This window comes from Balearica regulorum, chromosome W, assembly GCF_011004875.1.
Source record: "Balearica regulorum gibbericeps isolate bBalReg1 chromosome W, bBalReg1.pri, whole genome shotgun sequence".
Taxonomy (NCBI): domain Eukaryota; kingdom Metazoa; phylum Chordata; class Aves; order Gruiformes; family Gruidae; genus Balearica; species Balearica regulorum.
Genome location: NC_046219.1, coordinates 28,103,996 through 28,123,666, shown reverse-complemented (window position 1 = coordinate 28,123,666; position 19,671 = coordinate 28,103,996). Strand labels below are relative to the sequence as shown.

The 19,671-nt window shown below is 39.8% G+C and overlaps 1 protein-coding gene and 1 long non-coding RNA gene across 4 annotated transcripts in view; one reads left to right on the top strand and one right to left on the bottom strand.

Annotated features, from left to right (window-relative positions):
• Positions 1-19,671, bottom strand: part of LOC142599156 (3-hydroxy-3-methylglutaryl-coenzyme A reductase-like) — a 695,832-nt gene that overhangs the window by 666,585 nt on the left and 9,576 nt on the right. For 2 of the 3 annotated variants that reach the window (XM_075738895.1, XM_075738896.1), the window contains exons 7-20: positions 18,530-18,636; positions 17,982-18,098; positions 17,355-17,506; positions 16,249-16,493; positions 15,951-16,123; positions 15,175-15,369; positions 14,416-14,574; positions 14,110-14,267; positions 12,903-13,008; positions 11,728-11,898; positions 9,736-9,876; positions 9,476-9,634; positions 9,025-9,179; positions 7,567-8,872 (exon numbers count right to left, since the gene is read on the bottom strand). In XM_075738895.1, the coding sequence (XP_075595010.1) occupies positions 8,818-8,872; positions 9,025-9,179; positions 9,476-9,634; positions 9,736-9,876; positions 11,728-11,898; positions 12,903-13,008; positions 14,110-14,267; positions 14,416-14,574; positions 15,175-15,369; positions 15,951-16,123; positions 16,249-16,493; positions 17,355-17,506; positions 17,982-18,098; positions 18,530-18,636 (2,093 nt within the window). In that variant the 3' untranslated portion in view covers positions 7,567-8,817. Of the gene's footprint in view, positions 1-7,566; positions 8,873-9,024; positions 9,180-9,475; positions 9,635-9,735; positions 9,877-11,727; positions 11,899-12,902; positions 13,009-14,109; positions 14,268-14,415; positions 14,575-15,174; positions 15,370-15,950; positions 16,124-16,248; positions 16,494-17,354; positions 17,507-17,981; positions 18,099-18,529; positions 18,637-19,671 lie in introns of those variants that run through there. The other variant, XM_075738898.1, reaches the window with a different exon arrangement.
• On the top strand, positions 308-19,529 carry LOC142599258 (uncharacterized). The gene is made up of 3 exons (XR_012832888.1): positions 308-749; positions 840-935; positions 19,481-19,529. It is a non-coding gene; the product is annotated as an uncharacterized LOC142599258 (long non-coding RNA).

The window sequence follows — 19,671 nt, the reverse complement described above, 5'->3', positions numbered from 1 at the left end:
GATACTTTATATTTTTGTCTCTATTTTTATTTGGGGGAGAGTAGGATTTGGAAATGGGGGGGAGGAGGGGGGCACGGACACAAAAGAAACATAGAATAAGACTGTAGATTTAAAATAAAAATCCATTTCCTATCCCACCACCCATTTTCTTGCATGTTATTTGTAACAAAAAAAACCCCAAAGAGGTAGTCACGTAGCTTGATAAAAATGTATCAAATATTTGGCTTTTAAGAAAAGCACGCGACTATAGTGGAGTCTCTGCATCATCGTAATTTTTTGGAATGTAAACATTTCCGTTCTGTTTTTCTAGCTGGCAACTGTGCAAAGATGCCATTGAAACAGAATAGGCATGCTTTGCTCATGACTGTTTCCTTCACTGCTGTTTCAATATGACTTCTGATATGCATTCACTTTTTTAGAGCTTGTCGTCTGTCTCTCTCCCCGCGCTTTTGTTCAGCTTTTTTCATGCTCTTCAGTGAATATTGACTTTCAAGTCTTACAATGCATTGTAATTCTAGTTGGAGATAACGGAAGTAATTTCCTACATGCTGAAATAAAACTGTCTTAGGTAGAAATAGTGAGTTTTGACAGTTTAGAGGTGCAAAGGAAGGATAGGGAAGTACCCATAAAGAATGAAGTTGGAAGTTGAATCAAGATTTTTGGGGTTTGTTTCTGAAGGCCAGAAGTATCTGCTTGTTCTTAACCTGTGGTAGAAGGCGTTGTTGTTCAGCTCCTGCACAAGATTTGAAGTACTGACTTGTGGCTTCCAATATTGTACAGTCCCCTGCCCAAGAAGATGGAAGGGATGATTTAAAAAATGTGTATTTTTTCCTTTAAAGGTGGAAGAGATGGTACAAAACCATATGACATATTCCTTGCAAGATGTAGGAGGAGATGCCAATTGGCAGCTAGTGGTAGAAGAAGGAGAAATGAAGGTAAGCATATGGGTTTTTTGCTTAATTGATTGTCCTGGTTTTGGCAAGGATAGAGTTAATTTTCTTCCTAGTAGTTGGTATAGTGCTGTGTTTTGAATTTAGGATGAGAATAATGTTGATAACACACTAATGTTTTAGTTGTTGCTAAGCAGTGCTTACACTAAGTCAAGGATTTTTCAGCTTCTCATACTGCCCTGACAACGAGGAGGCTGGGTGCGCACAAGAAGCTGGGAGGGGACAAAGTTGGGACAGCTGACTCCAACTGACCAAAGGGATATTCCATACCATATGATGTCATGCTCAGTCTATAAACTGGGGGGGGGAAGTTAGCTGGGGGGCTCCTGCTCGGGAACTGGCTGGGCATCGGTCAGTGGGTGGTGAGCAATTGCATTGTGCATCATTTGTTTTCTATATTCTATTATTATTATTATTCCTTCCTTTTCTGTCCTACTAAACTGTCTTTATCTCAACCCACGAATTTTAGTTTAAAAGCCAATGGCCATAACATTGATTTATTTGCTCTCAGTTGTTGTGCTGGTTCTCGGAGTTGCGTTATGTAACACCTTACTTCTTGTATATATTCCCTGTGGTGCTGTTTATCACCTTTGGGGGCTGGATTGAAGTTATCATTTTGCTGTACTGTGTAACACTGGCTTATGATATGATAAAATTACTGGTCATGAGACTAATCCGGTATTTGTACTCAGCACTGCCTTCATCTCCATACTTTGGGAGCCATCTTGCGGAAAGCATTAAAAATTACACCCTTTACCTTTTCTCCTCGGAGAGCCAATTTATGAGGGAGACAAGGGGGGGACACTTTCCCTGCTCCTTCAACTTCTCCTTCTGGCAAGTCACAATAGCTCTTGAGAACTTTTAATATCCTTGGGATGTTCAAACCAGCATGTTCCTATTGCTATGTCTCCTGAATGTGTTTCAGGTCTTGTTCAGGGTTGAACAACTATTTAAGAACATCACCCAGAGATCTGCCCCGAGGCTGGATAGTTATGAGTGGCCGGGCGTGTGGGATAGTATGGGCAAGTACCCAGGACAGTGGGCACCTCTGATGTTTTGGAACTTCACCCCTGAACAAGTGCAGAATCCTGAAAAACTAGTAGAATATTTGGAAAAGGTATGCTGTCACCCTGGCAATTCCAGAGAGAAACAAGTCACTGCAACACGTTGGGGCCTGGCCCATGCCTACCGAGCCCTGTTGAAGACTATTCAGTACCCTCAAGGGGAAGAGAAAGTCTCTGGATCCGACGACAAAACGACAGGCACTGCAGCTACTCCAACCCCGGCAACAGGCACTGCAGCTGAACCAGAGAACCAACTCGTGCCAGTATCAGTCATCCCTATACAGAAGAAGAAATATTGGAAGCGAAAGTCATGTCCCTTACTAAGGGAAGAATGGGCAAAGCAGACTATTCTGAAGCAGGGCCATCACGAGAAGAGGAGGAGGAAGAGGCAGAACTCATAAACAAGGCGGTAACCACCCAATCCCTATCCCTGAGTGAACTGCGAGCCTGGATGGAATACAGAGAATCATAGAATCATTAAGGTTGGAAAAGACCTCTAAGATCATCAAGTCCAACCATCAACCCAACACCACCATGCCTACTAAACCATGTCCCAAAGTGCCACGTCTACACATTTTTTGAACACCTCCAGGGACGGTGACTCCACCACCTCTCTGGGCAGCCTGTTCCAATGCCTGACCACTCAGCCGGCTGTCAACCAGCACCCCCATGTCCTTTTCCGCCGGGCAGCTTTCCAGCCACTCTTCCCCAAGCCTGTAGCGTCACATGTGGTTGTTGTGACCCAAGTGCAGGACCTGGCACTTGGCCTTGTTAAACCTCATACAGTTGGCCCATCGATCCAGCCTGTCCAGATCCCTCTGCAGAGCCTTCCTACCCTCGAGCGGATCGACACTCCCGCCCAATTTGGTGTCGTCTGCAAACTTACTGAGGGTGCACTCAATCCCCTCATCCAGATCATTGATAAAGATATTAAACAAGACTGGCCCCAAGACTGAGCCCTGGGCAACACCGCTTGTGACCGGCTGCCAACTGGATTTAACTCCATTCACCACAACTCTCTGGGCTCGGCCTTCCAGCCAGTTTTTTACCCAGTAAAGAGTGCACCTGTCTAAGCCATGAGCCGCCAGCTTCTCTAGGAGAATGCCGTGGGAGACAGTGTCAAAGGCCTTACTAAAGTCCAGGTAGATAACATCCACAGCCTTTCCCTCATCCACTAGGCGGGTCACCTGGTCATAGAAGGAGATCGGGTTGGTCAGGCAGGACCTGCCTTTCATGAACCCGTGCTGGCTGGGCCTGATCCCCTGGTTGTCCTGCACCTGCCTGGTGAGCGCACTCAAGATGAACCGCTCCAAAATCTTCCCCGGTACCGAGGTCAGGCTGACAGGCCTGTAGTTTCCCGGATCCTCCTTCCGGCCCTTCTTGTAGATGGGTGTCACGCTGGCAAGCCTCCAGTCGTCTGGGACCTCCCCTGTTAACCAGGACTGCTGATAAATGATGGAGAGTGGCTTGGCAAGCTCCTCTGCCAGCTCCCTCAGTACTCTCGGGTGGATCCCATCCGGCCCCATAGACTTGTGAGTGTCCAGGTGGCATAGCAGGTCGTTAACTGCTTCCTCCTGGATCATGGGGGGTTTATGCTGCTCTCTGTCCCTGTCTTCCAGCTCAGGGGGCTGAATGCCCAGGGGACAACTGGTCTGACTATTAAAGACTGAGGCAAAGAAAGCATTAAGTACCTCAGCCTTTTCCTCATCCTTGGTGGCCATGTTCCCCTCTGCATCCAATAAAAGATGGAGATGCTCCTTGGCTCTCTTTTTGTTGTTAATGTATTTGTAAAAACATTTCTTGTTATCCCTTACAGCAGTGGCTAGATTGAGTTCTAGTTGGGCTTTTGCCTTTCTAATTTTTTCTCTGCAGAAAGAAATTTCTCTCTCGGCTGTAATCCATGCGGGCACATTGTCACCTGGCTGTTCCGATGCTGGGATAACAGGGCCAGTAGCCTGAAATTAGAGGGTAGGGAAGCCAAGCAGCTGGGATCCCTTTCTAGAGAAGTGGGCATGGACAAAGCGATTGGAAAAGGGGCACAAGTGCTTCAGCCTCTAGAGGCGACTCCTGTCAGGCATGAAGGAAATTTATCCCTCCAAGGAAGGTGGTGTATGTCACCCAGGCAAGTGGACCACCATGGAAAGAGGTATCCAGTATTTGAGGGAATTAGCCGTGTGGTAGATGGTTTATTATGACCTGAACAATTAGCAGTTATCCAAAGATGCAGATGAAGTCAAGTGCACATGACCCATGTGGCGTAAGTTTATACAGAGCACACCATTGTCGTAAACCAACTCATTGGCAGTAATGACCTGGAAAGATGTAGAAGGACAAACGGTGGATGAATTGGCTGGCCAACTCCGGCAATATGAAGAAAGTCTCTCTTCCTCCCTCAGGGCGTGCGTCTCGGCTGTGGAGAAACTGTCCGAGAAACTATCCCGGGAGTTCCAACAATTCAAGGAGGATATGTCCTACTCCCCACCTGTACCGACCAGTATCTCAGCTAGTAGGAGAAAGCGTTTGTCTACTCAAGAGAGAGGAGATAGTGGGCACACACCACAGACCACCCTGTACTTTAATCTGCGTGACCACAGAGAGGACATGAGGAAGTGGGATGGAAAATCTACCTTGACCCTAGAGGCACGAGTACGTGAGTTGCAAGGAGAAACAAACACAAAAGAGGGTTCTTCCAGAAAAATTGCTGCTCCAGTTTCCAGTGGGCAGTTCCCCAGACAGAGTAGAAGGGCTGATCGTACTTCTGATCTTAACAAAGGGGCTTCTGATTCATATTTACAAGAAGTGAGTAACGAATACTATGACCAGGAGTAGAGGGGCCCTACCTCCAGCCAGGTGGAGGAAAGGGACAACCGGGTTTACTGGACTGTGTGGATTCGATAGCCTGGCACATCAGACCCACAGGAGTATAAGGCTCTAGTGGACACCAATGCGCAGTGTACCCTAATGCCATCAAGCTATAAAGGGGCAGAACCCATCTGTATTTCTGGAGTGACAAGGTGTATTGGGTCTGGCTGAGATGGAGTTAGTTTTCCCCATAGCAGCCCTCATAGTGCTCTGCTGTGTATTGGTAGCTAGCAAGGTGCTGATAACACACCAGTGTTTTGACTACTACTGAGCAGTGCCAGCACACATCAAGGCTGTCTCTCCAACAATTCTTTCCCCCCCTCAGCAGTAGGCTGGGGGTGGGCAAGATCTTGGGAGGGGACATAGCCAGGACAGCTGACCCAAACTGACCAAAGGGATATTCCATACCATATGATGTCTGCTCAGCAATAAGTAGCTGAGAGATAGGGGGAGGAACGGGGGAGCATTCGTTTTTTTAACAACGTTTGTCTTCCGGAGCAATCGCTACACGTACTGAAGCCCTGCTTCCCGGGAAGTGGCCGGACATCGCCTGCTGATGGGAAGTAGAGAATAATCTTTTGCTTTTGCTTTGCTTCCGCACGCGGCCTTTTGCCTTTGCTGTATTAAACTGCCTTTATCTTGACCCACGAGTTTTGGGTTGGTTTTTTTTCCCCATCTTATTTTTCTCCCCTCCCTGTCCTGCTGAGACGGGGAGTGATAGAGCAGCTTGATGGACACCTGTCGTCCAGCCAAGGTTAAACCACCACACAGGGAGATCCCAACAGCTCACTGTACTGGAAGCTGAAGTAAGCCTAACTGGGAATGAGTGGCAAAAGCACCCCTGTGTGAATGGCTCCATGCATCCTGGGCATAGACTACCTCAGGAAAGGGTATTTCAAGGGACCCAAAAGGCTACTGGTGGGCTTTTGGAATAGCTGCCTTGGAGACGGGGGAAATGGAACAGCTGTCTACCTTGCCCAGTCTATCGGAGGACCCTTCTGTTGTGGGGTTGCTCAGGGTCAAAGAACAACACGTGCCGATCGCTACCACAACAGTGCGCCGGCGGCACTATCACACCAACCGAGACGCCCTGATTCCCATCCATAAGCTGATTCGTCAACTGGAGAGCCAAGGAGTCATCAGCTAGACTTGCTCACCCTTTAACAGTCCCATATGGCCAGTGCGGAAGTCCAATGGAGCGTGGAGGCTGACGGTAGACTATCGTGGCCTGAATGAAGTCACGCCGCCGATGAGTGCTGCTGTGCCGGACATGCTGGAACTTCAATATGAACTGGAGTCAAAGGCAGCCAAGTGGTATGCCACAACTGATATAGCTAATGCGTTTTTCTCGATCCCTTTGGCAGCAGAGTGCAGGCCACGGTTTGCTTTCACTTGGAGGGGCATCCAGTACACCTGGAATCGACTGCCCCAGGGGTGGAAACACAGCCCCACTATTTGCCATGGACTGATCCAGACTGCACTGGAAAAGGGTGAAGCCCCAGAGCACCTGCACTACATTGATGACATCATCGTATGGGGCAACTCAGCAGAAGAAGGTTTTGAGAAAGGGAAGAATATAGCCCAAATCCTTCTGAAAGCTGGTTTCGCCATAAAACAAAGTAAGGTCAAGGGACCTGCACAGGAGATCCAGTTTTTAGGAATAAAATGGCATGATGGGCGTCAGTTCAAGTGCTTAGTCCTTGGTGCTTAGTTACCGGCTGGGGTTAAACCACAACACTACCAAAAGTATAATTCAACAATCTTCTGGAAGATAGGAGAAACGCCCAAATACGCCTCAACAGAAGGTATTGCTAATGGTGAAGTGAATTAGTTCTCCCATCTGAGCAAACCGCATAATTCAGCTTTGAGGAGAATAAATGTGTACAGGCTTCTGCAAACAAGGCAAGATATCCCCGCTGCGTTTAGTACTGTATGCTAATCATATTTTCCTTAACCTTCTTAATTTATGTTAAGATATTTCACTAAGCCATGAAGTGATCTTATAATATCACATTTAAGCCAATATCTTTTCCATTGTTTTACTGAAACTGAAAAAGTAGTTCTGTACCAAAATGTACACAATTTAGTAATAATACGAAATGTTAATTCTGCAAGACGGAATGTCAGTTAAATCCACCAAAATGAACACTGAACCACCATTTATTGCTAGTACAGTGTTCCTTTAAATAAGATTACTGAATGAACATAGAAACAAAGTAGTTCCAACTTTCCTTAAATAAAATGGTAGCTATTAGCAACAATACTGCAGGAAGATAAACATTAATGATATTTACATGCTATCATAACATATCCAGCATGTAGTAAGTCTTCATGCTTGCACATTAGCTTTATGAGCTCATTACAATATTAGTGCGTTGACGTACTAGAAAACAACCCATCATGATTTATATCAAATTTGCACATTAGAAGAGCACCTCTGTTAGTCACCCCTTTAGGAATGCTGCTGCATTCCTGTAAAGAAATCCAGTCCAATCCACTGATTCCCTCCTCCGCAAACCAAAACAAACAAAAAAAAAAACCCACCCCAAAACCACCGTTATCAAGCATATTAACAATTTTCCTCCTGTGATTAACTAGGCAGGATGATGTATTTAGTAATCTTCCCAAGGGTGAATCAAACCAGAATAAACCCGGGTTTTCTGCATTACATGAAGAACACCTGAGACTGCTTCACTGGTCCAAGTACACTATTTTAATACAAAACCCGCTTGTTGCATTAACATGTCATTTCACTGAATTCCATTAAGTAGTACTTTTCATTGAAAAAAAGGATAAGATTTCTTTTTAACATAAAGGCTCCCCCCTAAAAATAACTAGTGTTAAATTTTGGGGTTTATGTTTTAATTCCGTTTAAAGGACAGTGTGATTTTTCTGGCTTCATTTTATCTCAGGTTAAGCAGTGTATACACGCTTATTCCAGGGGAATAAGTGTCAAACAGTTAAAAAAAAAAAAATAGTTAGGAATATACAAACACACTGTACTTTAAGATACTTCTTTTAATAGAAGTGTAAACATCTGTTCTTGATTGCTTTGTTTTGGCTTGTTTTTTCAAACAATTTTGAGAAACTTCATTTGCTTAAATTACTAAGCTCTCTGACCTCTAATTGTTTTTTGAGTTACTAGTTTCAAAATCTATTATTTCTACCTGAACAAAATGACAAAACAGTTGAAGACACCGTTTCTACCTACTTCAGTACATATTATACTTAACAGTTCAGCACTTTGTAGGTCACAAGTTTTCCATGAAGGAATAACCTAAACTGTGGAGTTAAAACATTGAATGCTACTTAGCTGAAGCAGCAGCAATTTCAGTACTATATATAGACAGAGGTTTCTACAAAACCAATACAATTCAATAAAATTGGCTCAAAGCCTAAGACCAAAGTTTTACATGCAAACAAAATTAACAAGATTAAATAAATAAAAATAAACAAAATTAAAGTTCATGGAAAGTGCTTAGGCTTGCCATCACTTTAAAAAACATACTCGGCTAACCAGAAAATAAAGATGGCAAGAACCAATGCATTCAAGCCAAGTTTAGACCAACTTTCTATGTTTTTTAAAAAAAAAAAAAAAAAAGAGAGGGAAAAAAAAAGAAGTATGTTACGTCACTTTTCACCTTGGTAGTTACCAGGAGCTTGCCAGTCAAAATAATCTCAACCTGTAAAAACATAAGACGGACCCTTCAGAAAACAATGCGCAAGAATAAGAATTCTTTCATGAAGTCATCTCTAACCGTTAAAGAAGGTCAAAGGCATTAGTAGTCTCACACAAGTCCATTGATCTCTCAGTTTATCTTCTACAGAAATCTTTGAGTTGAAGGTGATTTTCATTCTTAACTTCACAGATTCTCTCCCCTCCCCCCCGTGCACCTGGTCAGTTGCTAGAATGATTCTTCATTTCAAAGCTGCTTTAGTATTCAAGCTGCCTTCTTAGTGCAGGTTCCTTGAAGATCTTGTAGATTTATTTTTGACCTAAGAAAAACCAGTAAGATAACTACATTAGATAGTTAAAATGATACACTGATATTATATGTTAAAATTATTCATGTAATTATTATTGACTCTTGTGTGCTTGGAAGAAGGGCAGAACTGCAGAGAAATATATGAATTTTTCCATTTCTTACCTGTTGTGAATCATGTGGCTTTTAACTAGATGCCCAGCTGCAAGAGCTGCCATTAGTGATAATTCCCCTGCCATCACTGTAGCACATACAATTTTGGCAAGCTGACGGGCATTTTCACCAGGGTTATCTTGGCTTGCACCTTGAACCCCTAACATCTGAAGAGAAAAATATGCAATATTATGCTATGAAATCTAAGTAAATTTATGCTAAGTTTTAAAGTAAGTCTTTCCAAATTATATCCAATCAACTGGCTCTAAGTCTCTTTAATATTAAAGATCTTGAGCTTTAAAAACTAGATATATGAAAACAATTAGATAATTCTAAAATTTTCACGTCAAATCCACCAACTTTCAAGAAGCCCCATTCCCACGTTACTCGGACACAACATACACAACACAAAAGCAAGCTTTGATTTACGAAGCTAAATTGCTTTAAACTTTCTGCTTTATACCTGCAAACAGGCCTGCTGCGGAAGCAAGTTGGTGCCTCCGCCAACAGTTCCTATTTCTATAGAAGGCATTGTGCAGCTGATGTATAGGTCTTTGTTGGTGAAACCAGTTCGCTCCATCAAAGTGATGCAATTAGAGCTGCCCACGTTCTGTGCAGCATCCTTTAGATCAGGAAGAAGAAACAAAACAAAAAACTCAATTAAGCGTTTGGTTAAGAATTACCGAATTAAAGAAAAGTTGAGTTGGCGTAAAACAAACCTACCTGACCACAGGCAATGTAGATAGCTGTCACAATGTTTGCTGCATGTGCATTGTAGCCACCTATGCTACCAGCCATCGCAGAACCCACCAAATTTTTGTTTACATTGACTTCAACTATATCTTCTGTAGTTGTCTTCAATACCTAGGCAGAGTGATACACTTTTGCTACACCATTCCTTAGGCAATGTAGTAGAAATACCTCATTTCATGTTTAATAAGCCCCCGCCCCTTGCTTGCTTCCATATGGAATTTGACTCAATCATTCTCCTAGATATCTACTTTTATTTTTGTTCAAAAGGAGCCCTTTCAAATGCAGACTGCATCATCCAAGTAACAATGGAAAAATCCGTGTAAAGGGTTTGGACTTGCACATGCCTTTAAGAAAAATTCATTGGCTACCTTCTCCATTTCAAATTCTCATTTATCTTCAGTATGAAACAAACAAAACCAGCTTGGCAGAAACATCCCATTAATTCACCTTGACATGATAGCAACTTTCCTCCCAAGTTGCTCCAGACAGTAAACCCTCCCCAATAAGAATACGGAGCACAAACAAGATGATAGTGCTGTGGACAAAATTTAAGATATTCCAGTGTAGTAGGAATAGCAACTGATAACAGAGATCTGTGCAAAGTCTACAATACTTACAAAAATACAAAGTTTAATATATTAGAGTTCAATGTAAGTAAGTTTAGCGATGTACATAGTGTGTGTGCGTGTGGGAACATCCCAAATTTACTTAAAAACTAACAATACCAATTACCAAAGGATGGGCTCCCCATTATTACTCTGGAATGAAATCTTGGGGTTATAACAGATATTGCCACTGAATCAGCAGTAAAAATGCAAACAATTTGAAAATTAGGAAACTACTAGAAAACAAAACCAAAACACATAATTATGCCAATGTATAAATTCAGCCTGCACACACAGACTTTGAATACTGTGTCCAGCTCTGTACCCAGAATTTTAGAAATTTTAGAATTGAAAGAGATCCAGAGATAAGTATGTTCAAAGACATGCTAGGATAGTCTTTTTACTAATTCCTCATAGAGAAACTAGTACTTTTCAGTCTGAAAATTAGAATAGATGGGAAGGTGGAAAAGTTTTGTTAGAGCTATAAAATCTTGAGCAGTAGAAAGAAGATAAAAGTCTTAAGTATTTCTTCCAGTACAAACTAGGGCATCATCAAATGATATCAACAACACAAAGGAGGTAGTTCTTCACACAAGGTGTAGCTGCAATGTGGAATTCTGCTCAGTATATTAGTACTAAAAGTTTACGTAGTTTCATAGAAGGGACTGGACAAATTACTGGGGGGAGGAAGTCCATCAAATACTAAAGCACCAATTCACACAATCTTGAACGTGTTGGCGGAAGTCTATTCTGACTATGGTGTAGTAAACTCCTCCCTAGATACTGTCCGTCATGGCCAGTGCTGACGTACATAGCCAATCTTCTGAGCTCGAGGGGAAGAGAATTTAAAATTAGCTCTTATGATGCAGGACAAGTTTGTCAGGGGCTAGGACTAGCACTGGTTATAAAAGGTTAGCCTTCATCATGTAAGAACCTAAGGCAGCTTTGGAATTAAGCGAAGCACCCCTGATAATCTGTTTTCATTGTAGTAGGGGGGCATATAAACTTTGAAGAGAATGCCAGGTTCACGCAAGAGACAATAAATGAGTGAAATTATCAAAATGACTGGGTATGATGTCAGGCAAAACTCCATGTGTAAAAAAAAAAAAACCCAACAACCAACACAAACCACCCACAAAAAAAATTACCTTAGAAGAGACAGTGAAAGGAAAAGGTATCTACTGTAAGAGGTTCTCAGGAAAAATGACTTATCCTACAGCAGTAGTCTAAAGATACACGTAGGGATCATCCTTACATGGAACGCAACTTACAGTTAATATTTGTGATGTAAAAATATGTATCAGTTTCGTAAAATGTATGCATTCTTATAAACAAATTAAATAAAGTAGACACTTACTTCTCTAACGACCTTGGCTGGAACAACTGCTTCGCAGACAACAGACTTCCCTCTTCCTTCTATCCAATTTATAGCAGCAGGTTTTTTGTCTGTACAATAGTTACCACTGAGAGCTATAACCTGGAGATCAGGAAACTCTTCATTCAACCTTGCCAGTGCTTTTTCAGTACCCTGTTAGAGGAGAAACAGATATAGGGATAGTATATCATTATGGTTGTAAAACAAGCTACTCAAACAGTGGAACAGCAAGATTAGATTAAGTCTAATCAGATCATCAGTTACAGCTGAAGAAAAGAATGTGATTTCAGGAAGGAACCTAAACAGGAAAGAGAGAGAAATTAAAAAAAAAAATTAAAAAAAATATTTGATCGCTACCCTTTTTCTAACCACTTTGGGAATTATATGGGGAATAATTGGTTCTTCCCAATACATATGGACTCTCTGGATACATTCTAGGTGAACGGGCATACGCTTACCATACTGAAGATACAGGAACCAAGGTAGACACTACAGGCATGAAACGAATTCACTTTGGACATAGTGAAAAGAGCTTCTCTACACTAGGAAGTCAGACAAAAGGTCTGCTATATTTAGTACCTGTCTATGGCCAGACCCATTTATGCAATGGTTCTGATAAATTGTATATAGAATAAGCAATCAGTATTAAAGTTTATCTCAAACAGCACAAGGCACCCCCCAGTCTATGGGTCATGTCTCAGGTTCTTCCACATATTTGCGTAAAACCCAAAAACAATCAAACAAACAAAACTAGAGAACACCCTCCTGCTGCCATTCACCAGATTTCTAATCCCTTATTTATAAGGGGTGATAAACACAATAACAGATTAATTACTGCTGGATAAAAATATTTGGCCCAAAACAACAGAGGAAACAGCTTAACTTCCATATTATCAAGAATACTTTCTTTAAATAAAAAAAAAAACACCCAACAAAAAACCCACAAAGTTACTTTAACCTTTTTTCTTTCATCATTCTCATCCTAGTCTTGTTTACACTTGACAAGGTCAAACACTTTTATTATTTTATAGTACTGCAAACAGCACTATGTCTTGTCTTTGTCTTCACATGCCAGGTAGTCACAGATTGGTAGGATACAATTTATTTTTAAAATAAATACACATTTATTAGAGAGACTTAAGGGGACTGGACCTTACTTTTGAAATCATATTCATTCCCATTGCATCCCCTGTTCCAGACTGAAAACGGATATAAAGGTTACGACCAGCCAAACTGATGATAAGTTTTTGTAGGCGGGCAAACCTGCAAGAAAATTTAATTACTTACAGTCCTCAAGGAAAAAGATTAAATTAGTTCTAAGTGGCAAAATGACAGAAAATCATTGCAGATAGCACAGTGTAGTTAACAGTGTTATCTGTACTCCTCCCTCAACGCAGGAAAAAAGTGTTACAGCTACCATGCACGTAGTTCTCTCAAGTAAATATCTTAAAATGTTCACTTTAAAAATGTTCACTGCCTTTTTAATGTTTTCTATCCCTGAACTTAATGAAATAAAATATCCCAAAGTGCTAATATAAATTTAACTTTTTTGTATTCCCTAAAACATCTGACTACCAGGTATAAACTAAAAGTGAGGCCTTTGGAAATTCTTATATCAGCTTTACAGCAAGGCAAAACCCATGCTATCTTCAACAACAGTGTAAGCTCCGCAAGTCAAAGCTTTATTCATACAGAGTAAGAGTCAAACAAAAAACAGGAAACACTGCATTTAAGCAGCAGCATGAGTTGATACTTGCCAAAATATACATATGTCCTTGGGTGACACTTGTAAGATTGGTAAGAAACAATAACTGATAAAGAAATCTCTTTCTAAATCTTCCTAAAGAAAACGGGTAATCGTAAGTCTTAGAAGAAACTCCAGGGCTTGAAATAAACTTACTCTTAATACTGTTTTACATTTTTTTTAAGCATTTCAGTTCTAGCATTACATTAGTTTATCCTGTATTCTCCAGAACCTCACAAATTAATTCAAAGTTTGGAATCTAGCCTTTCAGATAATATTACTAATGTTAATAACTACTTTTTGCATAATAACTACTAACAATTCAAATAAGCTTTTATGTTTATTTTTAATACATAATTTTGTCTAAGCATTTAAGTATTATGCAATGCAAATGTATTTGTTGCTATGATCTAGTTGTTTACCACTTATCATCACAAAGTGTTTATTACTAGCCTTGGTATATAGCCAGAGTGACTTTTCTTAGATTCACACTACATAGGATAGCTCAAATGAGTATGTAATTTCCTGTACTGCAGTATGCAGAAATACAATTAGGAGCTTTCTACCATCCATAGAAGTCTTATATCAGGAAATAAGGCTGGAATAGCCATTGTACTAACCTACTTGTGCTGTCAAAAGCTTCCTTCATTATTTTAAAGCCTTCAGGGCTTTCAAGCCAAACTTTCACTTCTGCAGCCTGGCAAGCAGTGGGCAGCCTAACAACAGGTCCTCGAGTCATCCCATCTGCCAGAATGCGGCTACTTGCTCCTCCACCAAGCTAAAAATCAAAGCAGAAGGGAAACAAAGTAACATTACTGAAAGTAAATTTTAGTTTTTAGGAAGTCAAAAAACCCCACACCTTGTATCACCCCCAAATACTTTTTGTAATATAGAATTTTTTTCAAGCTACTCAAAACAATACTTACACATATTGCTCTACATCCTCTGTTTGTGCTTGCTACAAGACATCCTTCTGTTGTTGCCATTGGAATGTGAAACTCTTTGTTATCCAAAAATAGTGGTCCTGCTACACCTACAGGAATAGGCATATATCCAATCACATTTTCACAGCAAGCTCCCATAACCTTAAAAAAATAATGGAAAATGTATCATTAAGTTTACATGTACAGTGATACAGTACAGCATGCTACATACTATGCACATGACTACAACAAGGTATCTTAGCAAAAAAAACCACAACCCTACCCATAAATCAACCAATTGCCACCTCAAAAAGTTACAGCTACAGCTATCAACAGCTAATACTGCTAAAGTCTAGTATTTGGCAGACCTATTGAATCTTATTAAGTCTTAAACACTATTAAATAAAATTAATTTAATACTGTTAAATTAATGTTAAATAAACCTCCATTTTAACTTGAGCTCGAGGTAATATTTTCATTCAGCTGAACTCAGGCTCAGTATGAGTAGAATTCTGCATTTAGGAGATAAGGCAACTGCGTACCTTGGTAGGAAATATTTTTTGGGTAAGCTACAAAACTTACCTACCTGACTAGGTTTAAAAACATCAAGAACAATAAAAGGTAGTGCCTTATGTTTGCCCCCTCCCCCCCCCAACAACGAGCTCGGTCAAAACTTAATTCGTATGCATCACTCCGAGCAGATATTTCATAGGTTTGGAAAATGGTTTTACAGTGAGTTTTGCTTGTATGCCTTTTACTTACCAAAGAATAATTGTAATTCCTATAAGGAAGATATTGCAAAGATGAAGGTTCAGGGAGTTTCTTAGATAACATCTGTCTGCGAATGGCCACACCTCGCTCCTGAGTTTCCATCACTGTTTCCAGTTTGTATGCAGGAATATGCTTAGCATTAACTAAGCTGATGACCTCAGCATCAGTAAGGAATTTTGCTCCCTTCTGGAAATGTAAAGGGTGGGGAGAAAAAGCATAGATTCTCTTGGTGAAAATCCTTTTAAATGTTTCCAAATGAAAAAGGGTAACAACTTTACTTTGACAATATCAGAGAACATCTAAAGGAACCAACTGCCAATGTCAGGTTTTATAGTAGGACAATATATGATAAAAAAATGTTTACTCAGACACCAACTTATATGCATACATGATGAAGCTTCAGTTACTTGGTATGTCATGAATGATGAAGCTGCTCTCCCCTCAATCTTGGGGATAGAGGGAGACTCATAATAAAATATTATTTCTTTACGACTTCAAAAACATACACCTATCTTTCTATCATCTATATTGAAGAAAAAATGCAACAGAAACTGTTTGGAGCAGAAGCGACTTATGAAAGGGTGTTGTTTTGTTTCCCCCCCCTTGTTTTGGTCTTCCCTCCCCCCGCCAAGATATTAGAGCCATATAATTTTCTGAAGAATGATATTATGGTCAATAGGATCATTTAAAAGCTGGAAAATGAACTGTAAGAATTTTTAAATCAGATGTTGCAGTAGAGGTTAAAAAAAAATGTTATTTTTCCATACCTCTGCATTTCCAAGTATACAAACACATTCTGCAATAGAACGCGGTTCTTTAGGTAACTCAACATCTTCCTCTTTTCTATTAGGAAATGAGGAAGTTTCCACAGGGTTGCCACTGCCAACTACAAATGTAGCCTTGATTGATGATTCTGCTAATACAGGTTTTATGACTTCAGCTGCATAAAGACAATTAAAATTAACTTTGGTTTACAAAAATCCAAATGCAACATGCTAATACAGATTTCACTATTTGTTCCAAATAATCAGGCATAGGTTCAGACTTTAAAATGCCAAAAATTACCATTTACATCTTTGGGAACTAAAGCTTCTTCTACTGTGTTAGATATCTGATTGTTTTTCAGAAGTCCAGATTGCTTCCTGCAACAGTTCTCAGGGACCTTTTTCTGGACCGTCACTGGAGATGTTATAGGATTCTTCAGTGAGAGTGTGGATTCGGTCTCTGCTTGCTCAAAGAAAATATATTTCACAGCAAGGAGAAGGGCTAATCCAAGAGTGATTACTTGTTCAATATCCATACTGGCCATTCTAAAAAAGACAAATCAAGAAGTAAATACATGGTATATACAATTTTTTTTTTTTTTATAACAACATTCTGACATCCCTTTGCTTTAGAAAGGGTAATAGTTTGATCATCATTTATATAGTTACTGAAATTTCTGTCAAAAGAAATTTCTGGCAGGACATTCAAGTGTGCCAGGTTAGGGTAGGGTAGAGAAATCATTCTTCGTATTAAGAATTTTTAGATTTCATTACCTATTTTCTAAATCTTAGTTAAAAAACAGTCCCAGTAAGAGAAATGACTGGAAAATATTCACTATTTAACAGCTACATCAAATTCATTTAACAACAACTATGTCCCAACGATAAAGCAGAAAGTTTCAATTATCATCTTCTACCAATAATGACTACTATGATGGAAGTTGAACAGCTAGGAGGGGGGGAAAACTAAGAGACAATTCTGAGTTTTCAGAAGCAACATGGAACCACAGCTGCTGCTGACTTCAGTTGAGCTGAAGGAAAAGCAATAATGACGTGGCTTTTACACTTGTATGTGAATGGTTAGAAGCTCTGCATATTTACTCTAGTGCAGTCAGAAAATTTATTTTCCAGTGTGCTCTGAAAGGTGTCAGTGCTAGTGGGAAAAGATAGTGTTATGATGCATACAGGACAGCTGGCTCCTGATCACGTTCTTATTACTTCAAGGAGATTGAACAAATGGCATAATATTGAAATATTTCTTATGAAATGTCATCTCTGGTTCCAAGAAATCCTACAGTGGTCAGACCTACAAGTTTACAAGTGTTGTACTCTAGGACCATAGCTTGGCAGCACTGGAGAATAGACCCTAATCAAGGAAATACACTTCTCTTCTGTGAAGTCGCCTACCGAGAAAGGTAGAACTGCCATAATGAAACATTAGGATCAATTCTCTTCGGTGCATTCTCATCCAATCCCACTGCATTTTCTACAGTACTGTTTTGAGCAGCTGGTTCCGCTATCCAGCGACTGTGGGCATGAACAAGAACCAAACCCAGCGACTGTATTAAAAACACAAAACAAATATTAATTTTTCAACTGTAACTAGGTATCTAACCTACCAAGATTAAACTTTTTGGGTTTTGTTTGTTTGTTTTGTTTCCCATGCCTCAAAAGTCTAAAGCTAAAGGCTGATTTTCCACACCTCTCATCAACACCATTTCTGGCTTATCATAACACTCATCGCTTTGAGCCTGTCCCACCACATCCTTCCTCTTGGCTCAAGTAATAAGCAGAGGAAGCCGAGGGCACTGTAGGGGTAAGAGGGAAAGAATTAGTACACATGAAAAAGCCATGTTTTGCACAGAAATGGCGTACACAGGAAGACTTTAGGTGTAGATACAGGGGACACTATCAAAAATTACCACAGTAAACTAGACTAATGGGATGCAGAACAGAAGTCTATAGAAAATAATTTATTCATTGTGCCAGGACATCTTACTGATTGCATAACTACAGGTGAAAAAAGCCACAAACCATAATAATTTTGACCCTCTGTGTTACAAGATTTGGTTTATTTTCTTCTTCTTCCAGAACACGAGCAAAATGGCTAAGCTGCCATATAGGATGCCCTTCACGACTCTCTCTCGAAAGCTGCAAAAATAACAAAATTTAAAAATAGGTCCTATTTAGTACATATTAGAAGAACCAACAAGTGAGCTTCAACATTGTATTTTTATTTGATCATTAAGAAATTGCCAACAAAAGCATTAGCCTACAGTCTACTGTTTAGCCTGTGGTAGGCTTTAAATAGTAGAAAAGCCTAGACAGCCATTAATTTAAAATAGAATTTGTTTACTCTGCTTTAGATCAGAACTCATACTATTGAGTGTGACTCATTTACAGTGGCATTAACAAGTTACTGTCCATCAGCTGAGCCACCATAACTCTTTTTGTGCATTCCCTCTGTTCACCTCGAAAGGAAGACAAACATGCTGGTGTATACCTCAGTGAAGAAATGCATAGCCTACAAGAAGCACAGGGTCTGAATACTAAGCTTGATGCTGTCTTGAAGTTGGTCTTACCTCTAATACCAAGGACACGCAAGCCGGAAAGAAAGTCATAAAGACAAAGTAGTTGGCAAGAACAGACATACAACCAAAGCAGCACATAATTTCAAGTTGTCGTACGCCTACATTTAAAAAAAAAAAAAGTCATTGAAAAAGACATTTGAATATGCATAAGGCTTTAGATATACTTGAAGTGTTGCAGAAGTAAGAAAGAAACCATTAAACTGACACTGCAGACTATAAAAGGAACTGTCTAGATTAAAGAAAAACAAGCATGTTAAGCTCTAGTCTTTTTGTATTAGCTTATTCCAAGCATGATATGTATTTATGGTATTTACAGAAAATTTTTAAAGCGTAAATCTAAATAAATAATAAAATAATTACAGTTTACTAAGATTTTAAAGCTTCACAATGAAAGCTTGAAACTCCTCCCTTATCTAAGCAAAGAACAGTTAGCCAACATTATGTATTGAAATCCCTTGTGAAAGATGGCCAATTAAGCATTCAGAGAATAAAATAGTATATACCCCACCTACTCTTTCACAAGTCTGGTATCCAGAAAAAGTCAATATGCTATGTTGTACATGCATTACAGAACCCCCTTAATAAAGGCAAAAGAGCTAACAGTATAAATAATTAAAAAAAAAAATCAACTACATGCTACACCAAAACGAGGTTTGGGGTTTCTTTCCTCCCAGATGTAAACAGGAAAACAGCTTATTAACACACATTTCCCTCCCCCCTCAAAGGTCCAAAAGAATTTAAAAACCAAATGATTTGAAAGATGCCTTTAAGGTATGCAAGATAGATAGTTTAAAAAACAAACAAGAAACAAAAAAAAACCCCAGACAAACAAAAAACCCCACTTTAGTACTTACTGTGGAACTGCAATTTATTTTACAAAGAAATTAGTTTTTTGCACATGAAAATCCTTTGTTTATTACATTTAACTGTTCTCTTTTTAAGGAAAGGCAACTGTTACTGCACACTGAAGAAGATCAAAAGATGGAGGGGGGGACACAGTAAGATTGGTTATTTTTAATTGAACTAGAATAACTTTCCTTCACCTGGAGTCATTTTTAGAAACACTAGTTTTTGCAAGAATATGAAATAGGTGTGCATGTACCAAAAGTGTCATTCATTTTTAAGAATGCTCA